General features: G+C 44.1%; 1 protein-coding gene across 2 annotated transcripts; it reads right to left on the reverse strand.

Moving 5' to 3' along the window:
• Positions 1-24: 24 nt before the first annotated feature.
• LOC132833944 (uncharacterized) lies at positions 25-24253 on the reverse strand. Of its 2 annotated transcripts, XM_060852631.1 has the most exons (7): positions 24188-24253; positions 23602-23910; positions 12897-13005; positions 12222-12268; positions 6132-6196; positions 2243-2281; positions 1571-2114 (listed from the first exon to the last, which is right to left on the reverse strand). In XM_060852631.1, exons 1-7 carry the CDS (start codon positions 24237-24239, stop codon positions 2058-2060), a joined length of 678 nt encoding a protein of 225 aa, XP_060708614.1. In that variant the 5' UTR covers positions 24240-24253; the 3' UTR covers positions 1571-2057. The 2 variants fall into 2 exon arrangements, with proteins under 2 accessions (XP_060708613.1, XP_060708614.1); XM_060852630.1 differs by lacking the exon at positions 2243-2281 and having other exon boundaries at positions 25-1647.
• Between the last annotated feature and the right edge of the window lie 765 nt (positions 24254-25018).

Here is a 25018-nt window from a genome sequence, read left to right on the forward strand (position 1 = left end):
AATAAATTTAAATAAAAGCAGAGGTAAGGATTATTATTCAATTACTTAAACAGGACAAATATATTTGCATAACCATTCTCTTCACATGTCAAATACGCACACCTACATGAAACCTTCAAGTCTTGGAAAATATTATGATACTTTTAGGAATACAAACATAACAGGGCTTATGCAAAGAAACAGTTCAATTTAAAATAAAACATGATTGCGAGTTTTTATTTAACTGCAGTGGAAGAGTCTTTCCACTCAAGCTTTTGTGACGGGATGACTTCATAGATCAGTAATAATAGGCTGAAGTCACTTATTGTTAGTAACAGTAAAGAAAAGGGAATTCTCCTTCACTAAGCCTTCATTTCAATGCTGAGTTCCTCCAGGGGATTTTGAACTCAGACATTGATGAGGGAGCATTCAGAGAAATACAGAGGATTTTTGAAGGCAGGTTATTTCCCTGACTAGCTACATTCAGATACAATAACGTCCTTATTATGCTGACAGTGCATCATGTCAACATTCCCTGAGAGGAATGTAGATTTAGAGATTCCAGTCGTGTGCTTTGTATTCTGTGCAACTTCATCACATTTTTTTTGTCACAGCCTTTGTCCTTTGCTTTCTCAAGCACACCTTCTGAAACATCCAATATTAAGCCAGTCAAAGATATTCTAAATTGCCAGAAAGAGTGTCGTTATCCCTTGAATTCCAATGTAATTTCCATTGCTGAATCAGTGACTAGGCCAGACCCCCTCAAAATATTTTAAGAAGGTAGCCAAGAACCTGACTTATCTTAGTTAAAGGCAGATGTGAAGTGGATATTCTAATTGTGATGCAGCTCTTCAAACCACTTGGCTTTAAGAAAACTAGAGCTTATTTCAAGGCTACAGTTGAAACATGGACAAAAGAAATGGAACTGAGAATAACTTATTGTTGGAAAACTTAACTGACCCAACATAGCAACTTAACTAAGGAGCTGTTCCAATTCCCGTAACATCCCGTAAACATGCCCCTTGGTAAAAGGTAAATTCAAATACTGGTTCTCACAGGCAGCAGAGGTAAGTCAGTCAATCTGCTGAAGTTTGGAAGCTTTATCTGGCCTGTACCAGCTTCTCACTGCAACAACTAAACCAAACTAGATAAAAAACTGAACAGGGAGAACTGGCCACTCCTCTGCTATTGCTAAATAAGGGTCTTTCCAGATATTTCCACATCTCTGCCTTTATGACCTGTCTTAAAAAGAAAACACAAGGACAAAATAACCTTGTTAATGTGACAGCATCAACGCACTATCAGTGATCATTGATTCATAACTACTTTAATATTTCAATTAAATGGCAGGCTTCAAGAACAGGAAAGAGGATTGGAGTCCGGGAGGCAGTATTTCACCCCATGAATCATCAAAGCTTGTCAACCATCCACAAGGCACAGGTCAGAACCGTGATAAAATAGCTTGCCTGTATCAGCTTAGCTCCAACAACACAACAGAAGCTTCACACCATCCAGGAAAAACCATCCTGATTATTTGGCAGCACAGACACAAAATCAACTCCTTCTATTAGTGATATTCAGCAGCAGCAGCAGTGTGAAGTATCCACATGATACACTGTAGAAACTCACCAAGGCTGCTAGAATCCACGAGTGAATCAGAAAATGTTCCTGCAGGGTGAGAAGGGATTGTTGGTTGATGGATATTGGACAAGACCAATGGCTATGCAAGAAAACAAAATGTGTGCTCAGAAAATTGATCCACTTGGCTGCAAGAATTTGGAAACAATTATGATTTTCTGCAGTCTATGCACACCTTCATACTAGATGTATTCAATGTATATTTATCCCCTTTCCCACAAACTGATCAGATGCATGTTTGTGAACAGAACAAATGTGTGTGTAACTCAGTCAATTTCATTTGACATCAAGTGCCCAGTCTTAAACAATAAAGTTGACTCACAATTTTAAGACTGGACACTGGAAATCATAGGGGTCATCAATCCTGATGACAAATAGATCTGTTCATATTTCATTTGTTGTTTTTTACTTAACATGGGGGTGGATGAATTGTAACTTCTTCACTCCACATTCCTCTTCAGTTCACTGTAAACTGACCGATCCTGCATTTGTAATCCCTGTTATAATTTAAAAAGAGATAGCTGTTCTGAGTGAGTGAAATAATGTGGACAAAATAAAACTGAGATGAAACACAGCATAAATTGCATGTGAAAGTTTTAAAATGAGACCCAAAAGGTGTCTTTACCGTGTAAACATTTTCATCGGATGGTTTCATGGCTTTCTCCTGTACAAATGCAATTTGAAAGATGTATGTCATCAGGGTTAACAAAAATGTAAGGAGGTTATTCAAGTCGGAGCACAGTTAATATGTAATATGCAATTGTGTATTATTAGCAAGAATGTCCTTGATGAATATTCTGTTGAAACTGTTCTTATCGCAAAATATGTTTGCTATTTGTTGCCTTCGATTAATAGGAGCAGGGGAGGAGGTGTGTCTGAGGCAATGACTGAACCAGCCTGGTTGTCGTTTCATTAAATCCTGAAATGCCCTCCTAGGTGACTAACCTAACTTACCTATTTGCTCCTGCTCTGTTCCATTTATCTGATCGAAGGAAGCTTCGGATAACACTATGTCAGCTTTCTTACCTGTGCCTTTAGATCTCTCCTGCTTCAATTTGTGCCTCTGGTATCTTGTGTTTACACAATCAGGGAAAATTCCTGGGAAAACATTCTCGTGGTCTTTAGTTGCCTGCGTCTCCCCTGGTGTTTCAACTAGAGTGGGCAGCAAGCCTCCCGGTGAATCAGCGATATCATTTGCAAGGACAAATTGTATTCCTGGAGCTGACAGTTTGTCCAGTATGCCGACCACAAATTCTCCACTCTTCTTTGGACTTTCTAGCCTCACTTTACATCACTGAGGACTTTTTGTCTCACCATGAATTCCTGTTACCAGCATCTGTTCTGGCAATAGTCTCTCAGGAGTACATCCTTCAGCATGACAGACTGAGAGGATCCTGTGTCCCTTAATATTGTAGGAGAAAGTGAGAATTTTCCCTGATTGTGTGAATACAAGATACCAGAGGCACAAGTTGAAGCAGGAGAGATCCAAAGGCAAAGGTAAGAAAGCTGACATAGTGTTATCTGAAGCTTCCTTTGATCAGATAAGTGGAACAGAGCAGGAGCAAATAGGTAAGTTAGGTTAGTCACCGAGGAGATGCTGGAGATCACAGCTGAAAAATGTGTTGCTGGAAAAGCGCAGCAGGTCAGGCAGCATCCAAGGAGCAGGAGAATCGACATTTCGGGCATAAGCCCTTCATCAGGAATGAGGAGGGTGTGCCGAGCAGGCTAAGATAAAAGGTAGGGAGGAGTGCGATAGGTGGAAGGAGGTTAAGGTGAGGGTGATAGGCCGGAGAGGGGGTGGGGGCGGAGAGGTCGGGAAGAAGATTGCAGGTCACGAAGGCGGGGCTGAGTCCGAGGGTTGGGACTGAGATAAGGTGGGGGGAGGGGAAATGAGGAAGCTGGAGAAATCTGCATTCATTCCTTGTGGTTGGAGGGTTCCTGGGGGGGAAGATGAGGCGCTCTTCCTCCAGGCATCGTGTTGCCATGGTCTGACGATGGAGGAGGCCAAGGACCTGCAAGTCCTTGGCGGAGTGGGAGGGGGAGTTAAAATGTTCAGCCACGGGGCGGTTGGGTTGGTTGGTGCGGGTGTCCCAGAGGTGTTCTCTGAAACGTACCACAAGTAGGCTGCCTGTCTCCCCAATGTAGAGGAGGCCACGTCGGGTGCAGCGGATGCAGTAAATGATGTGTGTGGAGGTGCAGGTGAATTTGTGGCGGAGATGGAAGGATCCCTTGGGGCCTTGAAGGGAAGTGAGGGGGGAGGTGTGGGCGCATGTTTTGCATTTCTTGCGGTTGCAGGGGAAGGTGTTGGGAGTGGAGATTGGGTTGGTGGGGGATGTGGACCTGAAGAGGGAGTCGCGGAGGGAGTGGTCGTTCCGGAATGCTGATAGGGGAGGGGAGGGAAATATATCCCTGGTGGTGGGGTCTCTTTGGAGGTGGCGGAAATGATGAAGGATGATACGATGTATCTGGAGGTTGGTGGGATGGTAGGTGAGGACCAGTGGAGTTCTGTCTTGGTGGCGATTGGAGGTGCTGGGCTCAAGGGTGGAGGAGGGGGAAGTGGAGGAGATGCGGTGGAGAGCATCGTCAACCATGTCTGAGGGGAAGTTGCGGTCTTTGAAGAAGGAGGCCATCTGGGTTGTTCGGTATTGGAACTGGTCCTCCTGGGAGCAGATGCAGCGGAGATGAAGGAATTGGGAATATGGGATGGCGTTTTTACAGGGGGCAGGGTGGGAGGAGGTGTAGTCTAGGTAGCTGTGGGAGTCGGTCGGTTTATACCAAATGTCCGTGTTGAGTCGGTTGCCCGAGATAGAAATGGAGAGGTCTAGGAAGGGGAGGGTGGAGTCTGAGACAGTCCAGGTAAATTGAGGTCGGGGTGGAAGGTGTTAGTAAAGTGGATGAACTGTTCAACTTCCTCTTGGGAGCACGAGGTAGCGCCGATACAGTCATCGATGTAGCGGAGGAAAAGGTGGGGGGTGGTGCCAGTGTAGCTACAGAAGATGGATTGTTCCACATATCCTACGAAGAGGCAGGCATAGATGGGGCCCATGCGGGTGCCATGGCTACTCCTTTGGTTTGGAGGAAGTGGGAGGATTGGAAAGAGAAGTTGTTCAGAGTGAGGACCAGTTCAGTCAGTCGAAAGAGGGTGTCAGTGGAAGGGTACTGGTTGGTTCAGAGGGAAAGGAAGAACCGGAGGGCTTTGAGTCCTTCGTGATGGGGGATGGAGGTGTATAGGCACTGGATGTCCATCGTGAAGATAAGGCGTTGGGGGCCAGGGAAGCAAAAATCATGGAGGAAGTGGAGGGAGTGGGTGGTGTCCCGAACGTAGGTGGGGAGTTCTTGGACTAAGGGGGACAGGACCATGTCGAGGCATGCAGAGATGAGTTCGGTGGGGCTGGAGCAGGCTGAGACAATGGGTCGGCCGGGGCAGTCAGGTTTGTGGATTTTGGGCAGGAGGTAGAAACGGGCGGTGCGGGGTTGTGGGACTACGAGGTTGGAGGCGGTGGATGGGAGATCCCCTGAGATGATGTGGTTATGGATGGTCTGGGAGATGATGGTTTTGTGGTGGGAGGTGGAGTCATGGTCAAGGGGACAGTAGGAGGAGGTGTCCACGAGCTGGCGTTTAGCCTCAGCGGTGTAAAGGTCGGTGCGCCAAACTACCACCGCGCCTCCCTTGTCTGCCGGTTTGGTAGTGAGGTTGGGGTTGGAGCAGACGGAGTAGTGGGCTGCACATTCCGAGGGTGAGACATTGGAGTGGTGAGAGGGATGGACAGGTTGAGGTGGTCAATGTCGCGGCGGCAGTTGGCTATGAAGAGATCGAGAGCAGGTAAGAGGCCAGCACGGGATGTCCAGGTGGATGGGGTGTGTTGGAGGCAGGAGAAGGGGTCGTCAGAGGGTGGGCGAGAATCCTGGTTGGAGAAGTAGGCGCGGAGGCGAAGGAGATGGAAGAATTTTTCCCTTAATATTTTAACCTCCTTACCTACTACTCCAGGCCGAGGTGAATAAACTTTAACCTTGTACGGATATTTTCCAGACCAATAAAAATCATACAACAATTAGCAATCATGCTTTTGCCAAATTGACTTTCAGGTGTAGGTGTGAATGTCAAATATAGAATCGTACAATCCCTGAACTGCTAAAAGAGACCATTTGACCCATCCAGTTGTACTGCACACCCCAAAAGAGCATCACACCAAGACATTCCCCTCCCAAACCCGCACGGGTTGTGGTGACCCTCAGGATATTACACAGCACCATTCAACTACATCCAATGATAGAACCACCCTATGATTACGTAGGCTTTCATTATTTAACATAATGAGTAAAAATTATTTTTGAATTGTCTTAACAATCAACTTTTCAAAAACCACAACAAAAATCCCATGCTCCATTTTGGTTTATTAATAAATCCAATTTTCTTTAAATACTGGAACAATGAAGTTCATGGGAGCAAACATAAGCACATCCCCTTATCTGTATATTAATGGCACTGACATAATTGTCATATTAGTACCAACCTTTTGTTCTCTTGGGATATTTTCATAGATCGTCGATGATTTCTTATCAAATGGTGCAACATGGTCTGAGAAAACAAGATAATTATTTTACCATGTATGGTAATTGCAGAGACATGGAATGTTAACATTTTAAAAGAAGCTTTTCTATGCTGCTGTGCCAGTGTGGCCTTTCAGTGACTTCAAGTCAAACCTGTTGCCTTGTCATGTTACCACAGCCTAATCAAGTATTTATCCAATGTTCTTATGAGTTCCTCTCCATTTTGGTTACAGCAATATTTCAGTCTGTATGTTTCAGATTTGAGGAACTCAAAGTCTGGAAGGAAAACGCAAAACCTCACAGCTCAATTGGATTTTAGAAAAGTAAAAGACTTACGTCACAGAGCTAGCCCCTTTTTCACTAAAAGCTGTTCTTTGGTTCAAGGAGACTCTGTCCTTGACTTTTTACAGAGAGGCAATAAACCTGGCCGGGCTCAGATGAAATTTCAGGCAAAATGGTCATGTTTTAGAGGTGACCTGAATGAAGAGAGGGGCATGGTCACCTCTCTAGCAGAGCTGAGCTGAGCAGTTTTAGTTCAGTCTTGAAGTGGCAAGTTAAATAGGCAGCTGTTTGGAAAATCTCTCTCTTTTCTGCCCTTCAACTTCAACCTGTAAGCATGTGTTCCATTTACACTGGGTTTTAAAGGGAGTTTGCTTATTGGGACTGTTGTGTATATTTGGAACAGCATAATTAAGTCAAGTTGGATAGGCTGAGTTCTGTAGGGGTTCTTTACTCTGTTTTTGTGTTTCATTGCGCAATTTTGTGAATAAATTTTCATCTGCTTTAAAATCTAGAGTGATAGAGATGTACAGCACGGAAACAGACCCTTCGGTCTAACCCGCCCTTGCCAACCAGATATCCCAACCCAATCTAGACCCACCTGCCAGCACCCGGCCCATATCCCTCCAAATCCTTCCTATTCATATACCCATCCAGATGCCTCTTAAATGTTGCAATTGTAAAAACCTCCACTACTTCCTCTAGCAGCTCATTCCATACATGTACAATCCTCTGTGTGAAAAAGTTGCCCTTAGGTCTCTTTTATATCTTTCCCCTCTCACCCTAAATCTATGTCCTCTAGTTCTGGACTCCCTGACTCCAGGGAAGAGACATTGTCTATTTATCCTATCCATGCCCCTCATGATTTTGTAAACATCTATAAGGTCACCCCTCAGCCTCCAATGCTCCAGGGAAAACAGCCCCAGCCTGTTCAGCTCTCTCTCTATAGCTCAAATCCTCCAACCCTGGCAACATCCTCGTAAATCTTTTCTGAACTCTTTCAAGTTTCACAACATCTTTCCGATAAGAAGGAGACCAGATTTGCAAGCAATATTCCAACAGTGGCCTAACCAAAGACCTGTACAGCCGCAACATGACCTCCCAACTCCTGTATTCAGTACTCTGACCAATAAGAGAAAGCATACCAAACGCCTTCTTCACTATTCTATCTACCTGTGACTCCACTTTCAAGGAGCTATGAACCTGCACTCCAAGGTCTCTTTGTTCAGCAACACTCTCTAGGACCTTACTATAAAGTAATTAAGTCCTGCTAAGATTTGCTTTCCCAAAATGCAGCACCTCGCATTTATCTGAATTAAACTCCATCTGCCACTTCTCAGCCCATTGGCCCATCTGGTCAAGATCCTGCTGTAATCTGAGGTAACCTTCTTTGCTGTCCATGGCACCTCCAATTTTGGTGTCATCTGCAAACTTACTAACTGTACCTCTTTTGCTCGCATCCAAATCATTTATGTAAATGATACAAAGTCGAGGACCCAGCACTGATCTTTGTGGCACTCCAGTGGTCACAGGCCTCTAGTCTGAATAACAATCCTCCACCAGGACCCTCTATCTTCTACCTTTGAGCCAGTTCTGTATCCACATGGCTAGTTCTCCCTGTGGGCGGCATGGTGGCACAGTGGTTATCACTGCTGCCTCACAGCACCAGAGACCCGGGCTCAATTCCCACCTCAGACGACTCTCTGTGTGGAGTTAGCACATTCCCCCCATGTCTGCGTGGGTTTCCTTCCACAATCCAAAAATGTGCAGGTTTGGTGAATTGACCATGCTAAATTGCCCTTAGTGTTAGGTGAAGGGGTCTGGGTGGGTTGCGCTTCAGCGTGTTGGTGTGGACTTGTTGGACCGAAGGGCCTGTTTCCACACTGTAAGTAATCTAATCTGTATTCCATCAGATCTAACCTTGCTAACCAGTCTCCCATATGGTACCTTGTTGAATGCCTAACTGAAATCCATACAGATCACATCTATTGCTCTGCCCTCATCAATTCTCTTTGTTACTTCTTCAAAAAACATGATTTCCCACGCACAAAGCCATGTTGACTTTCCCTAATCAGTCCTTGTCTTCCGAAATATATTTACATCCTGTCCCTCAGGATTCCCTCCAACAACTTGCCCATCACCGAGGTCAGGCTCCCTGGCTTGTCCTTACCACCTTCTTAAACAGTGGCACCACATTAGCCAACCTCCAGTCTTCCGGCACCTAATCTGTGACTATCGATGATACAATGATGATCTATCGATGATCTAGCTGTCAACTTAGCTGTCTTACTCCGGGTAATTTTCACTGTACATTTATCGAAACAAATTGCAAAGTTAGATCTCAGGTTGCTGCTTAAGCACATTTTGAGTGGTCTGGCCGAGTCCATAACAGAGTGGGGGCTTTTTGCAGGATTGTAAACAGCGAATGATAGGTGCTAGTGTCTTTATTTCGGGCGTTCGTTTGGTTGGGTAGACAAAGCTTGAGATAATAATGGCTCTTTCAGTCACCAAAAGGTTTCTGGATGTGGATGCAGTAACTTTGGAGGTTTTGCAAAAAGTGAATACGACCAAGTTGCAGGAATTAGCAGAGAAGCTCGAATTGGGACTGACTGCTTTTGTGAGGAAAGGAGAGATAATTACAGCAGTAGCTCAGCATTTAAACTTGCCGGAGAAACCACCAGAATCTATCGAGATGGCAAGAATTCAATTCCAAATGAAGCAGCTTGAATTAGAGACGAGAGATAAGGAAAGGCCAGCAGAAATGGGACAGTTTGAGTTGCAATTAAAAGCAGAAGAGAGGAAAAAAGAGAATGCTTTTGAACTTCAGAAACTGACACTTAAAAAGGAAAGTCAGCTTGAAAGGCTGGAGATAAAGGCTGAAGGTGACCTCAGTGAGGAAGTAGTGTGAACTCATATGAAAGAGCAGAGAGTTAAAACAGTAAGTAGAGCAGCTGAAGTGGCCGATGATTATGAGCTGGTTCATAAAATACGGTTTGGCTTCCAGAATCAATTTCAGTCCATTAGGGATAGAAATTGGGGCAAAGAGAAATCCTCACATGGAAAGGGAAAGGTAGATCTCAGTGAAGATCATCAGGATAATTTACCACAGGTAAAAAAGAAACCCTTAAGAGGGACAAAGAAATGAAACGGCTCCGGTGTTTTCATTGTAATAAAGTGGGCCACATGAAATCACAGTGTTGGTGGACTTGGAGAAAGCCAGATGTAGGAAAACCAGACAAGCGTGGTAGTTTTTTTGGACTAGTAGCAAAAAGGTAAGTTAGACATCTGCCTCAGAGTGTACAAACTGATCAGAGGTTGAGTAAGGAGGAAGTGCCAGAGCTGCTTAAAAAATATACTTGCAAGAGTAAAGTTTATTCACATCGCAGGAGTAGCAGGTAAGGAGGTTACAATATTAAAGGACACAGGATCCTCTCAGTTGGTAATGCTTAAGGATGAGGAGATTTGTACGCCTGAGAGACTATTGCCAGAAAAGGTACTGGTAACAGGAATTCATGGTGAGACAAGAAGTGGTCAATTATGCAAAGTGAGGCTATAGAGTGCAGAAATAGTGAAGAATTTGTGATAGGAGTACTGGACACACTCATAGCTCCAGGAATACAATTTGTCCTTGCAAATGATATAGCTGATGCATTGGTAGGCATGCTGCCTACTCCAGGTGAAACGCCAAGGGAGACGCAGGAAACTGAAGACCTGGAGAATGTTTATCCAGGACATTTCCCTGATTGTGTGATCACAAAATCACAGAAGCACAAGTTGAAGCAGGAGAGATCAAAAGGCATGGAAAAGGAAGCTGACGTAGTGCTATCCATAACTTTCTTTAAGCACATAAGCAGAACAGAGAAAGACCAAATAGGTAAACATTCAAGCATTTTTAGCTCTACTAAGCTGACTGAATTACAGCAGAAAGATGAGGAGTTAAAACAGTTATATCAAAAGGAGTTTACTGAGAGAAAAAAATGAATGCATTCCTGTGTGTCAAATGATGTCTTAATGAAGAAATGGAGACCATCATACATTCAAGCAGATGAAAAATGGGCAGACATTCATCAAATTGTTATGCCAGTAGGGTATAAAAAGGAGGTGCTGTAAGTGGAGCACGAGCTACCACTTGTAGGTCATTTAGGAATGAGGAAAACACAGGCTAAAATACAAAATCATTTTTACTGATCTGGACTCTGCAAACACGTAGTTGAATTTTGCCAGACATATCATACATTAGATTAGATTACTTATAGTGTGGAAACAGGCCCTTCAGCCCAACAAGTCCACACCGACCTGCCGAAGCGCAACCCGTAAATTGCCCGTAGTATTAGGTGAAGGGGTAAATGTAGGGGAGTGGTTTGCGCTTCGGCGGGTCAGTGTGGACTTGTTGGGCCGAAGGGCCTGTTACCACACTAATTAATTAATCTGAAAGGGAGTTTGCTTATTCTGATCTTTGTGTTTCATTGTGTTGTGAATAAGTTTTATGTTTGTTTCAAAATCTAGTAGTCAACCTCGCTATCTTACTCCGGGTAATTTTCACTGTACACTTACTGAAACAAATTGCAAAGTTAGGTTGAAGCTGCCTGCTTAAGAATGTTTTGAGTTGTTTGGCCTAGTCCATAATACTGAACTCTGTGGGTGCTATTACTGTAACATTAAATGAAATGTCACAGCTTTTCATTCTTGCTTCAACAAAATTCTTCCAGAACTACTTTATTCCTGTCAAGTCTCCTTTTCATTCCATGATCCAGAAAAACCAACCACTATCCTGACCATTCCAATGAACTGCAAACTCATATCTCTGGAACCATTATGGCAACAATTTGCTTCACAATATTCCAAGCAGTACCAAAAAACCTAAAACAATGGACAATTCTAAAGTCCAATATATTTACAATAATGGAGTTACAATGTATGAAACTGAAATGACCATTCCTCATTATTTTCTTGCTAGGTTTTGATGGATTCTACATATCCTAAGTTAATTATTATTAGTAGATGCATTTAATATAGGCTTAGATTTGGAACTGTTTCAATTAAAGAACACAACCAAACAAACAATGCCAAGGATTTTTACTGCAATGTCTATGTTAACTAAGTAGTAAGAGTCAAGATCAAAATTTTGACTTGGACGATACATTTAATATCCTGTAAAGTAGACTGATGAGTCCTGGTTATCAATTTAATTTATCAATTTATACACAAACAATTACGTTAATTATTAAAAATAATGGGGCTGTACCAGAGTTGATCAAAGTTAAAGGCTGAAATCCCAATTAGTAGAAAATAATTAGATTCTGAACAACATCTATGTCACATAGTCCTCTCTATGACACTAAAATCTATTAGGTTCTGCTAATAAAGGAATATACAATTTCATGAAAAATATGACAACAAAATGTGAAACTAGATTAGAAATAGAGACTGGGTTATTTGAAAATCATAGGATTTGAAATAGGATTAATATTACACAAAGGACTATGACTTTACATCCTTCACAAATTAGCAACACATAATCATTAAAAACAAACTTGATCAATACAAATTCTAAAACTATCATTCCAAATAGGGGTTTGGGTATGTTTTGCAATTACTTCAATTAGAATGCACATGACAGGGATTGTTATCTCAGTTTATCTTAATGTAAATGCCAACGTGAAAGTTCAACAGTCAGTATGATAGATGGTTCATTGAATTAACTTCAAATCAGCAAACACTTTAAAGTTTTGCATTGCCATAGCAACATTGAAATAATGGAATAATTTACTTACCACATTCTCTTGAGATAGTATGTTGCTCTTGTGTTGCAGATTTCATTCTAAAGCAATATTGTCCGAAATTAAAAATTAAATGCTTTTCATGACAATATTATAAAAACTATGACCTGGTACAGACATATTCTACTTGCCAATGTGTCATTGTTGATGAATCTGATTTTTTTTTCAAAGTGCATAGTACAAATTTATTACTGGCTGACCACCTTCTGTATTAGGTATTGAGACACAATATTCAAATAATGAGGGATTGAACAAGTAAAATGATCATAACACGAAGGCATAGCTTAAATTATCTTAACCCATTATTTACATTGTTACAATGGTTCAAATATGAAACTTTGAAGTTACTTAGAAGACAAGTTACATTGACAAAGTCTATGAGATTTTCTGAATTAGAGATTCAGTATTGGAGATTTAAAACTATGTCACAGCATTAGCAAAAGATAATGAGTTTTCTCTCAAACTAAAATGAGGAACTAACAAAGACAAAGGATTCTTTCATTGCAATATATAAAACATTAACATTGTCAGTATAAACATGTTTTACACTTATCTATGATTGATACAGAAATATTATGAATCAACTTTCTATAAATATACATTGTTCAAAATTACTTGGCCATGAAGAATTTAGCAAAGTTTAAGAAAAAAATTATAAAATGTACTCACCTGTGTGATTTAATTTTGATTAACCATACACTGATCCCACCAACAAAACCCAAAAAAACAAGTGAAGCAATCACTATGCCAACTGTGACGCCAACATTTGTTTTATGATCTGAAAATGCAACAGGAACAAATAATTAAACATCACATAACAAAATGACCACAATTGCATCGTCTAGAGCGAATTATCGCCTCAGTTGCAGATATGGTTAGTAAGACGTTAGCTAAATATAGCAGTGACGTCATGAGACCTATAATCATGATTTCAGCTAAATTACAACTGGCTGACATTTAAATTTAGCTAGCAATTCTCAAAATTACTCAGCTGGTTCCTGTTTCAGTGAACATACAACTGCTGTCAATTGTAAAAATCAGCATTGGGACAACAAGTTTGTAGTGATGCCCACACTCCACGATAAATAAGAAGAAGAAAATTAACTTCTGAGTGACCCAGTAACAAACCAGGCATTTAACTCTTTCTTCTACAGATCTCACAGATTGGCCAAGTGTTGAGTTGCTTTGATTGCAATCCCAATTACTTGCTAACTAGAATATCAAAACTCCACAAAAGGGGCATTTAGGATTGTCCACATCTGCTCCATTTTATTGATCAACTTCTTCTGCACCTTCATCAAAGCTATCAATTATATTAGTGAAATATGGTTCCATTTCACAAATGCTTTCTTGCTCCATTTGATTATCTTAAAACTCCAAAGTGCCAGTTACTTTTATTCCCTGATAATGGAATCCAAATTCATTGTGTTTAGACAGGTTGCGAAATACAGAGTAAAGAAGTGGTTGTCCCCTAGTTGTTTGCAGAATCTAAACAAGTTTCATTTAATGGCTTGCTAAAGTTGTAAAGTGATTGAATTTCATCCTCATCAGTGGAATTCAAATACATATTTTTATTAAGGAAAGATAATTAGTAATTGAATGTATTTAGAGTGGAAATAGTAAACATTTATTTAAAGATGGAATTTAGTTTAAATTCACTTGCAGAATGCAAATAACAGGTCATAAACTGGAGTTGCAAATCTGAGTAAAGAACCTAGCTCTGATACCTGTCCTATATCTATCACCCCTCAATTTAAAGCTCTGTCCCCTTGTGCTAGCCATCATGCTAATGCTCTTTGGGAGGGTTTACATTAATTCAGCAGGGGGATGGGAATTGGAATTGTAGTTCCAGTGTACACGAGGTTGAGAATAGTGAGGTCATAAATCAGGTTTCAAGGTCACAAAAATGTACCAGCAGGCAGGGAGGTGGTTTGCAGTGTATCTATTTCAACACCAGGAGCATCCAGAATAAGGTGGGTGAACTTCAGTATGGGTTGGTACCTGGGAGTTTGAAACAGGAGCCATTTCAGAGACATGGATCACGCAGGGTCAGGAATGATTGTTGAAGGTTCCTGGATTTAGATACTTCAGTCCGAACAGGGAAGGCAGCAAAAGAGGGGGAGTGTGGCATTGTTAGTCAAGGACAATATTATGGAGGCAGAAAGGACATTTGATGAGAATTCGTCCACTGAGGTAGTGTGGGCAGAAACAAGATAGAAGGTCACCCTGTTGAGAGTTTTCACCCTCTCAGAAAGTAGTAGGGGCATGGAGTGCCCTGCCTGCAACAGTGGTAGACATGCCAACTATAAGGAAATTTAAATGGTCATTGGAATAATGTATGGATGAAAATGGAAAAGTGTAGATTAGATGGGCTTCAGATGGGTTTCACAGGTCGGTGCAACATCGAGGTCCTGTACTGCGCGGTAGTGTTCTATGTTTTAAGTGGACATAAGGAGTGTCAGGTCAGCCATGATGCTACTGAACGGCAGCCCAAAGCTGTGGGATCAAATGACAGACAGAAATGTTTCTATTTCTTTAGGTCTGAAACTTCTATGGAAGTAGACCAATTATGAATTCTTCTTTTGCAAGTTTGCTCATGAAATCTAAGTTAAAATATTTGCTTTAAAATATCTCCGAAAAGTTCCAGTGATGTAGAGGAAAGGATTGCAAAGATGATGCTGAATAGGAGCGAAAGTAACAGGGTCATGGTTATGGGGGATTTTAGTATTCCAAATATTGACTGGAAATATTGTTGAAAGTGTGGTGCTGGAAAAGCACAGCAAGTCAGGAAGCATCCGAGGAGCAAGAGAATTGATGTTTTGGGCATAAACCCTTCATCAGGAAGCCCTTTCAGTCATAATCCCTGAAAGGGCTTCCTGATGAAGGGCTTATGCCCAAAACATCAATTCGCTTGCTTCTCGGATGCTTCCTGACTTGCTGTGCTTTTCTAGCACCACACTCTCAACTTTGATATCCACCATCTATAGTCCTCACTTTCTCTTAGTTCGAGTACTTTAGATGTGTCCAATGTGTGCAGGAGGGTTTCCTGACACAGTATGTAGACAAGCCAAGGCCGCATTGGATTTGGCACTGGGTAATGAACCCGGCCAGGCGTTGTACTTGGAGGTAGGTGCGCACTCTGGTGATACTGATCACAATTCAGTTATACTTACTTTTGCAATGGAAACAGACAAGTATGTACCACAGGACAAGAGTTATAGCTGGGGAAAGGCAATTATGATGCAATTAGGCAAGATTTAGAATGCATAGGGTGGGGAACAAAACTGCAGGGGATGGGCACAATTGAAATGTGCAGCTTATTCAAGGAACAGCTACTACATGCCCTTGATAAGTATGTACCTGTCAGGCAGGGAGGAAGTGGTTGAACAAGGAAGGCGTGGTTTACTAAGGAAGTGGAATCTCTTGTCAAGAGGAGAAAGGAGGCTTATGTTCAGTTGAGATGGGAAGGCTCACTTGAAAGTTACAAGTTAGCCAGGAAAGACCTAACAAGAGAGCTAAGAAAATCCAGGAGGGGGCATGAGAAGTCTTTGGCAGATAGGATCAACAAAAACCCTAAAGCGTTCTATAGGTGTGTCAGGAATAAAAGAATGACTCTAGTAAGATTAGGGCCAGTCAAGGACAATAATGGACAGTTATGCGTGGAGTCCAAGGAGATAGGGAAGGTACTAAATGAATATTTTTTGTCAGTACTCACACTGGAAAAAGACAATGTTGGCAAGTGGAATACGGAGGTACAGGCTACTAGACTATATGGGATTGGCAAAGTTAAAAATCACACAACACCAAGTTTTAATCCAACAGGTTAATTTGGAAGTACTAGCTTTCTCAACCACCTGATGAAGGAGCAGCACTCCAAAAGCTAGTGCTTCCAAACTATTTGTCGGAACTGCAAGAAGGAGGATTACCCGACCAAGGAATGCAAAGATGCCAAGAACTGTAATCTGTGCGGCGAGGTGGGCCACGTGTACAAGGCTGCCCAAGACGAGGGGCCACCACCTATGCACAGATGGCCGGAGGTAGCAATGCGAGCCGTGGACCGCAAAAGGCCAGCAAGATATCACAAACCAGCAGGGGAAGTGTGTCTGGGGGCACCCAGAAGGAAGGAGCGGAGCAGATGGCAGCCAGTGGGGAGATGCAGCAGCCAATCCAAGCTCCCACAGGACAGACGGAGGAAATGGAGGAGGAAGGAACCAAGGAGACAGGGGTGTGGATTCCTGAAAAACCAGGAAGAGGAAACCTCGCCAGGCCCCCAAAGCCACCCAGCAAAGGGGGAAACGACACCTGCACGAGAAGGATACAGCCAACTCTTCAGATGGTGAGGACGGGTGTAAGGAAGGTCGTCACCTGAGGAAGAGACAGAGCGCCACGGGGAAAAAGGAGGGCAGCACCGCCCAAACAGGAAATGATGAACCCTCTGAGGGGGCTGGTAATATGAAATCTGCTATACAATGTGCCTCTACGTTGGCCTTCCTTGACAACATTAAAGCTGATGTTCTGTTTCTGCAGGAGTGTGGGAGACGAAGAACTGTAATCTGTGTGGAGAGGCAGGTCACATTTACAAGGTCTACCCAAGATGGGAGGGGGTGGGGGGGCAGCCACTTACACACAGATGGCCGGAGGTAGCAAGGTGAGCCGTGGACCCCCAAAGACCAGTAAGGTCCAATCAGACAGCAGGGGAACTGAGTCTGGGGGCACACAGAAAGAAGGACAGGCTGGAACGGAGTAGGCAGCAGCCAGCGGAGAGGTACAGCAGCCGACCCAAGCTCCAACAGGACAGACGGAGACAATGGAGGAGGAAGGAACCAAGGAGGCAGGGATGTGGATACCGGTGAAAAACAGGAAACGGAAAACCCGCTAGGTCCCCAAAGCCACCCAGCAAAGGGGAAACAGCAGCTGCACGAGGAGGATACAGGCAGCTCTACAGATGGTGAAGATGGGCGCAAGGAGGGTAGTCACCAAAAGAAGAGGCAGAGTGCTGAGAGGAGAAAGGAGGGCAACACCCCCCAACCAGGAAACAACGCACACTCTGAGGGGGCTGGTAAAGCCCACCGCCAATCCCCCCTCCCTAACCAGGTGAAAACCAGGAGGTACCCACTGCCCCACAGCTCCAGGTAACTGGGAGCAGCAATTCTCTGACAGCCCCGCTGTCGGACACAGAACTGGACTGTGCGGAACCTGGTCATGGCCCGATGACACCAGAGTGGGGAAATAACCCCAGTGAAGAGCTGGACAGCTACCTCAACCCTGAAAGTGCCCAGCAGTTCACCTTTACGATGGGGATGTAGACATCTGCCCCAGAGACAGTGGTAACTTTGTAAACTGTAAAATGGGCATTAAAATTGCCAGCATTAACGCACGTAGCATTTAATCTTCTATGCGTTGTCTCTCTACGCTGGCCTTCCTGGCCAACGTTAAAGCTGATGTCCTATTTCCGCAGGAATGTGGGATACCGCACCTCAGCAGTTACAGGAGATGGTTGAGCTTGTGGGCCCATGGGCTGTCAGTTTGGTTGGGGGGAGCAATGATAACCGTGCCTCCAGCCTGGGTATCCTGCTGTGAGGAGGCAACTTCACCATCTCCGAGGTCAAGGAGGTGGTGGGTGGGTGCCTCCGACGTCATGTACAGGAATGCTCCCCTGAGACTGATTAATGTGTACGCCCCAGTGGGTAAGAGTGAACGGTTGGCCGTCCTGCAGCAGCTTCCACTGTTGCTGGCTACGTCCAGGCCGGTCATTCTGGCCGGAGACTTCAACTGTATCATTGATGCAGATGGACGATCCGGCGGGGTGGCAGTAAACTGGACACCATGTCCAGAGCCCTGATGGACACCGTAAAAGATGCCAAGCTGCACGACGTCTTCAGCACCCCTGCAGACGGAGCGCAGCGTAGATACACCTGGTCACGGGCAGACGGGTCTATCTGCTTAAGGATAGATGACCTGTTTGTGTCCCGAACGCTCTCGGTCAGATCCACTGACGTCAAGCCGGTGTTCTTCTCTGACCACTGCCTCCTGCTGGCCGACTGTCACCTACGGGACGAGCAGCGGGCTGGAAAGGGAACATGGAAGCTGAACACAAAGCTGTCGACCGCGGGAAACATTGAGGAGCTCAAGAGGGACTGGAGAACTGTGAAGTCCCTGTTTGAATCCCCAGCAGACTGGTGGGAAACAGTAAAAGGGAACATCAAGAGGTTCTTCATCCTCAAAGGTGTTCAGGAGGTGAGAGAGAGGCGGGGAAAACTGTCCCAGCTCCAGGAAAGTATGCAGAACCTGCTCCTGCTGCAGACGATGGGGATCGATGTCACGGAGGACCTCAAGGAGGTGAAGGGCCAGCAAGCCTCGCTCTTTGCCTTGGAGGCCTCCAAGATAATCTTCCGGTCCAGGGTCCGCTCGGTGGAGCAGGACGAGACATGCTCATGTTTCTTCTTCGAGAAGGTGCACAAAGAGAGCTCCGTGCTCAGCAGCCTGAAGGAAGAAGATGGCTCAATAACGTCATCTCAGGCTGACGTCATGAGGATCAGCAAATCCTTCTATGCTAGTCTGTATCACTCGAAGCCAACCGATAGCGCATTCTCCCAGTCGTTCCTATCCTCTGTCATGGAGGTCTTAGATGACAGAACACGAGAGAGGCTGGACCAGCCGCTATCTCTGGATGAGCTGACCAAGGCACTCAAGTCCTTCGAAAAGAATAACACTCCCGGAAGTGACAGCTTACTCGAAGAGCTCTATTCCGCTCTGTGGGACTTGATTGGCCAGGACCTGCTGGAGGTGTATGTCAGTATGCTTCTGGCAGGTACCATGAGTGAATCCATGAGGAAAGGCATCGTCACCCTCATCTACAAGTGGAAGGGGGAGAGGGAGGAACTCAAAAATTGGAGACCAATCTCACTATTAAATGTGGATTACAAAATCTTGTTAAAAGTCATCGCCAACTGGGTCAGGTCTGCTCTGAGATCGGGATCCACTCTGACCAAACCTGTGCTGTACCGGGCAGGAAAATCACTGAGAGTCTTGCACTCCTCAGGGATACGATCACCTTTGTGAAGGACAGAGGGGTGGACACCTGCTTCAGAGGCCTGGATAAAGCCTTTGACAAGATATTGCATACGTACATGAGAAATGTTCTCTCCAAAATGGGCTTTGGGGAGGGAATCTACAATTGGATCCAACTGCTCCAAGCCAACATCGTCAGTGCAGTCTCGATCAATGGGTGGGAGTCAGCCCTCTCTCTCCTGCCTTGTTTGTGTGCTGCATAGAGCCATTTGCCGAGTGCATCAGGAAGGTTGTGAGCCTGAGAGGGTGACTATTCCTGGTAGCGGAGGCCTACAGGTAAAGGCTTCCCTGTACATGGATGACGTTGCCATTTTCTGCTCGGATCCGCTGTCCGTGCACAGACTTATGCATATGTGATCAGTTCGAACGGGCCAAGGTAAACTGAGGCAAGAGTGAGGCCATGCTCTTTGGGAACTGGGCCGACCAATCCTCCATCCCCTTCACCATCAGGACTGACCACCTGAAAATGCTGGGTATTTGGTTCGGAGGGGCTGGGATGTGCGCCAAGTCTTGGAAGGAGCATATCAGGAAACTAAGGCAGAAACGGTCACTCTCCATCGTGGGTAAAAACCTGGTCATCAGGTGTGAAGTTCTTTCAGTTTTGTTATGTGTGGCACAGGTCTGGCCTACTCCCTGAACCTTTGCCACCGCAGTCACCCAGGTCATCTTCCACTTCATGTGGAGATCAAAGATGAACTGGAACCAAAGGGACACAATGTATAAAGGTCTGGGCAACTGGGAAATAACACCCTCACCCTGACGGCCACCTTTGTGTGCGGCTGCATCAAGCTGTGCGTGGATCCCCGGTACACAAACACCAAGTGTCACTACGTACTGAGGTTCTACCTGTCCCCGGTGTTGCGAGGGATGGGCCTGGCTTCGCTGCTGCGGAATGCTCCAAGTAGTTGGGCCGTTCCGTATCACCTGTCCTTCATGGAGAAGGTTATAAAGAAAAACACCTTTGACCACAAGTCCTTCAGGAAGTCATCAGCACGTAGTGTCCTTGAGAGCCTTCCGGAAAAGGAGAGGGCGGATCCTGTCGAGCGGTTCCCTGAGCAGACTGTCAAAACCATTTGGCAGAATGCCTCATCGCCAGAACTTTCCAACAAGCACCAAGACATGGCTTGGCTGGTGGTGAGTAGGGCTCTACCGGTAAGATCCTCTATGCACACCCGGACTCTCTGCTCCACCACACGCTGTTCTCGAAGCAGCTGTGGACAGGACGAGACTGTCACACACCTCCTTCTGGAATGTGCCTATGTAAAGGAAGTCTGGAGAGGAATGCAGAGATGCTTGTCGAGGTTTGTCCCAAGCAGCTCCGTGACATGGGATTCTGTGCTCTACGGTCTGTTCCCCAGGACACACACTCAGTCAAACATCAATTGTGCCTGAAGGATCATCAACTCGGTGAAAGACGCTCTTTGGTCTGTCCATAATCTGTCGGTCTTCCAGCTGAAAGAGGTGACCCCCAACTGAGTGTTGCAGACTGGCACATTCCAAGGTCCAGGACTACGTACTGAAGCTTGGGGCAGCTGTCACCAAGGCGTGGTGGGGAAAGACGGCCGTATAAGGTCTGCCTGCTGAAGAGCAATGGGGGGGCCCACTCAGTAATTGAGCTCCGCTGATGTCTCAACTCAACATCCAGATGGTCAACATACAGAATTGTAAATACAATTGATCCAGCCTGATCTCTGTACATAAAGATATGTAACGTACATATGAATGGCATCACTGTACAAACATCAAAAGATATCTATGAACCAAAATATATTTTTGAAATAAAAAAATGAGTACAGAAATAAAACAAAATGAATCAAAGTTGAGCTTTACTCCCCTTGTTTACATGACGGCATCATTTAGAAATGTAAATGATGAGTCAAGGCATATGCGTGATGACGAACATTTTACTGATAAATATTCTATGATGAAAAACAAATATATAATCCCTTACTTGTGGCAGATGGGTGTTTGTGGAAAAGCAACATCGAGGGACAAAGGGCCTGTTCTGCACTGAATTATTCCCTGTACTACAGTAGATTCGTACAGGTGAGTGAAAAGTGAAATTAATGGAAAGATTCTATGTCATATCTTGGTTTCTAGTACAGGCGACCCCAGACCTTCAGTAATGTGACTGTCCATAGCTGCCGATTTTATTTTTGTGAAACATTCCCAGGATGTGTGCCTCGCTGGCTTGGCCAGCCTTTCTTGGCCATGCCTGGCTGCTCAGAAGGCAGACGAGATTCACAAACCAGCTGGTCAGGAGTCACCAAGGATGACAGCTTCTCTTCCCTGCAGGATAGCACTGAACCAGAACGCAAAATGGGTGAAAGGTTTTGACAGGAGGGGATCACAGCTAAACTTGTAGTTTCCATATAGATATACTGGATAAGATGAGATTCTCCTCAGGAAGAACCATAAGGGAAGTTAAGCAAGTTTTTGTAAGGAAGCAGTTCTAAACATATAAACATTTTAAAAAGGGGCAGATTTGTAAGGCCTAGTTTTTGCCACAGTTCCAATCTTTTTATAGAGGTAAAATTGGAAGGAAAAGTATTCCCCGATAGTATTTTAAACTGTTTAGGTAACTTCAGAATTATAAAGACACACAACAAATTAGTGTGAAAAGGTGTAGTGCATTCCTTCAGCAAATGTTTATAGGCAGCAGAGAGGCCCAATGTATTATTATGGAAGATAAAGGAATAAATGGTGTAAACACAATCTCCAAATAACCCATTGGCACAGGAGAAAGGTTGTAAAAAGAGAGGTCATGACAAGAGAAGGATAAACAATTGAAACTTAGGTGTAGATGTAGATGAGGTGAGCAAATTCTTGCACCCAAAGATCAAGGGAATAGTGACAAACACAGAAGAAAAAATACAGAGTAAAGATGTGGTTGTCCCCTAGTTGTTTGGAGAATCTAATCAAGTTTAATTTAATGGCCTCCTGAAGTTGTAACATGGTTGAATTTCATCCTCATCAGTGAAAATCAAATAGATATTTCTATTAAGGAAGGATAATTATCAATATAAAGTGGTTAGAGTGGAAACAGTAAATATTTATTTAAAGATGAAAGTTTAGTTTAAATCCACTTGCAACATGTAAACAGCAGCTGATAAACTGCGGGTGCATATCAGAGGGACTGTAGTATGAACTCAGGCTGAAGTGAGAGAGGGGTTGTGGTCAATTTGTCAACTCTGTTACAGTAACTTTACATTAGGGTTGGTTTTGAGGACTATATAACAATTAGTAGAAAATAATATCCTTCCTAAACTGCCATACTAAAGTAAGCACAATATTTTGGAAGGGTTCTTAAGTGAGCCTTTGGTAAATAATGTGGGTCAGCTGATAAATGGCAGGGAGGTAGTAAAATGTCCGAAGCATTTTCTGAAGATGCCAAATACAAAACATGGAGGTATCTGGTAGACCTCATGAGATTATGAGATGACCAATGGCTGTACATAGAGTTATCCATCATTGATTGTGTGGTTACTAGATTGGAGGGATGTGGCCAACTATGATATCAATGTTGCATATAATTATTATTACGTGAAAAGTTTAAAATATTGCACTTTGCCAGAGAACTTGTGACTGACCTTCTGATTTGAACTGTGATTAAGAGGGTGACTGGGCCTCAGATTTGGGGTGGTCTCTGAATGTGGTAATAAAGTTCTGAATGAAGGTCGCTTGTGCTAAGCGACACAGGGCTGAAAACACCTCTTTGATTTTTCTTCCTACAACAATTGTCTAGCAATGATACCATTCGGCCATCTCCTCCCAAGAAAAGGCACTAAAACGGAAGGGGCAATGAAGGATCGTCACAATGTAGATATTGCAAATGATGGCCACATTGAAGTTAGAAAAGATAAGCAAGCCAGCTCAGATACACTCACTGACATCTTCTCACACCAAATCGCTCAGACTCACCTATTTTCCATTATCCCTCTGGTCTCTGCTCTACAAACTCAATCCCCCACACGCAACTCCCCGCCAACCTACTAACCAAGACTAAAGCGAAATGGTGAAAACACTTGCTCCGATTTCTTTCTCCATTTCCCATCTGGCGTTTGCCTCCTCGGATGCAGCTTCCTGATAGGAAACATTGGAAACGGAAAAGAATCCTGTCCCAGCGTTCAGGCTCCATGTGTGACAGTGACATTAAGGTGCACAGCTCTGAGTTAATAGAACCCAGAGTGAGATTGAAGTTCCCCAACACCGCGTGTGCACAGAGCAAACAATTTCTGTACATCTCGCACCTCCCTTTATCGCAGTCAATCCCATACACAGAGCAATAGAACATGCAGCTTACCAAGTACATGCAGGGTGAGGGTCGCTGAGGTTTGGTCGCCCACTTCAGGAACCATGGTAACAGTGTACTCCCCACTGTCTGAAAACATCACGGACTTCAGCAGGAGCGATCCATTTGGTGCTAAAATCTCAGCACGCGACCCATATTCACGACTTATCGAAGCAGATGAACGGAGCCATATCCCAATGCTTTTCCCTTGGAATTCCCAGTTCCCACTCCTCACTGCAGCTGATGGTTTCACTGAAAAGTTTGCTGTTTCTCCAACAGTCACATTAATTCTGTTTTTGGTCCGGATCACGAATGGCTCAGCTGGAAAAATCAACATCATTAGGGAAGTTACAAACAGAAACTCTCCAGGATACATATTTCTCTAAAATGCTATACATCGCTCTGACCTTTTCTAACAATCGTTTCTGGTCTTGTTTCTCTAAGTTCCCAAATAGTTATTATACTGTGTTAGCATTCCTGCCTCCGACCCTGGGCTCCGAGGTACAACGCTTACCTTCTCGGGAGTTTCTAATGGGTTCCCTGCAAAGGTGAAGTCGGAAAATATGGAGAATATTAAGTAAGAGGAAGTGTATCTCACCTACTGCCATTAATAAGCAAATAGAGAAGGTGGTAAGTGGCAGTTTGGCCATCCCGAGTGCACTCCCCCGTCCCTCCCCACCCAACAACCCCTCCAGTCTCTGTTACATTGACAGACGGATCCTCTCCTCCTGGTGCAGATCGTCGAAGATAGTTTCAAAAGATGCAATGCTAGCTGCTCCGAATTCTGGTCATCTGACAGGAAACAAATTGCACAAAGTACAGGGAGAGGTTAATAATCAGGAACAAACGCTTGCAGCAGAATCAGGTTACTGCTCGTTCAGAAATCAAAATGTTGCAGTCATGTTATCATGATGCCTATTAATCCCTCAGGCAGGACGGTTTGGGTTTAATGTCCATGTTCGCTGCTTGGGCCTGGTCTTTCTGGATGGTCCTTAGATCCATTCACAGTTCCTCAGGGAATGCAGTAGGCCTGCCCCCGCCTGCAGCTGGATCCACGCAGCTCCAGTGTTTGTTCTGAAGCAGGACAAAGAGCATTCATATGCTAACCATCCTCTGTGTAAAAAAGTTGCCTCTGAGGTTCGCTTTTATTTTTTCACCTCAAACTGATGTCCAGTCCCTGTCCTTGAGAAAAAGACTGAGTGCATTCACCCTATCCATGCCTCTCATGATCATATACACTTCCGTAACTTACACTCCTCGGTCTCCTATGATCGAAAGAAAAGATTTTTAGCTTGTCCAACCTCTCCCTATAACTCAGATTGTTAAGTCCTGGCAAGATCCTTGTAAATTTCTTATGTAACCTTTGCGATTAAATAACATCCTTCATTAAACTAGGCGATCAAACCTGAACACAATATTCTGAGTACAG

Source organism: Hemiscyllium ocellatum, chromosome 38 (assembly GCF_020745735.1).
Source record: "Hemiscyllium ocellatum isolate sHemOce1 chromosome 38, sHemOce1.pat.X.cur, whole genome shotgun sequence".
Lineage (NCBI taxonomy): Eukaryota > Metazoa > Chordata > Chondrichthyes > Orectolobiformes > Hemiscylliidae > Hemiscyllium > Hemiscyllium ocellatum.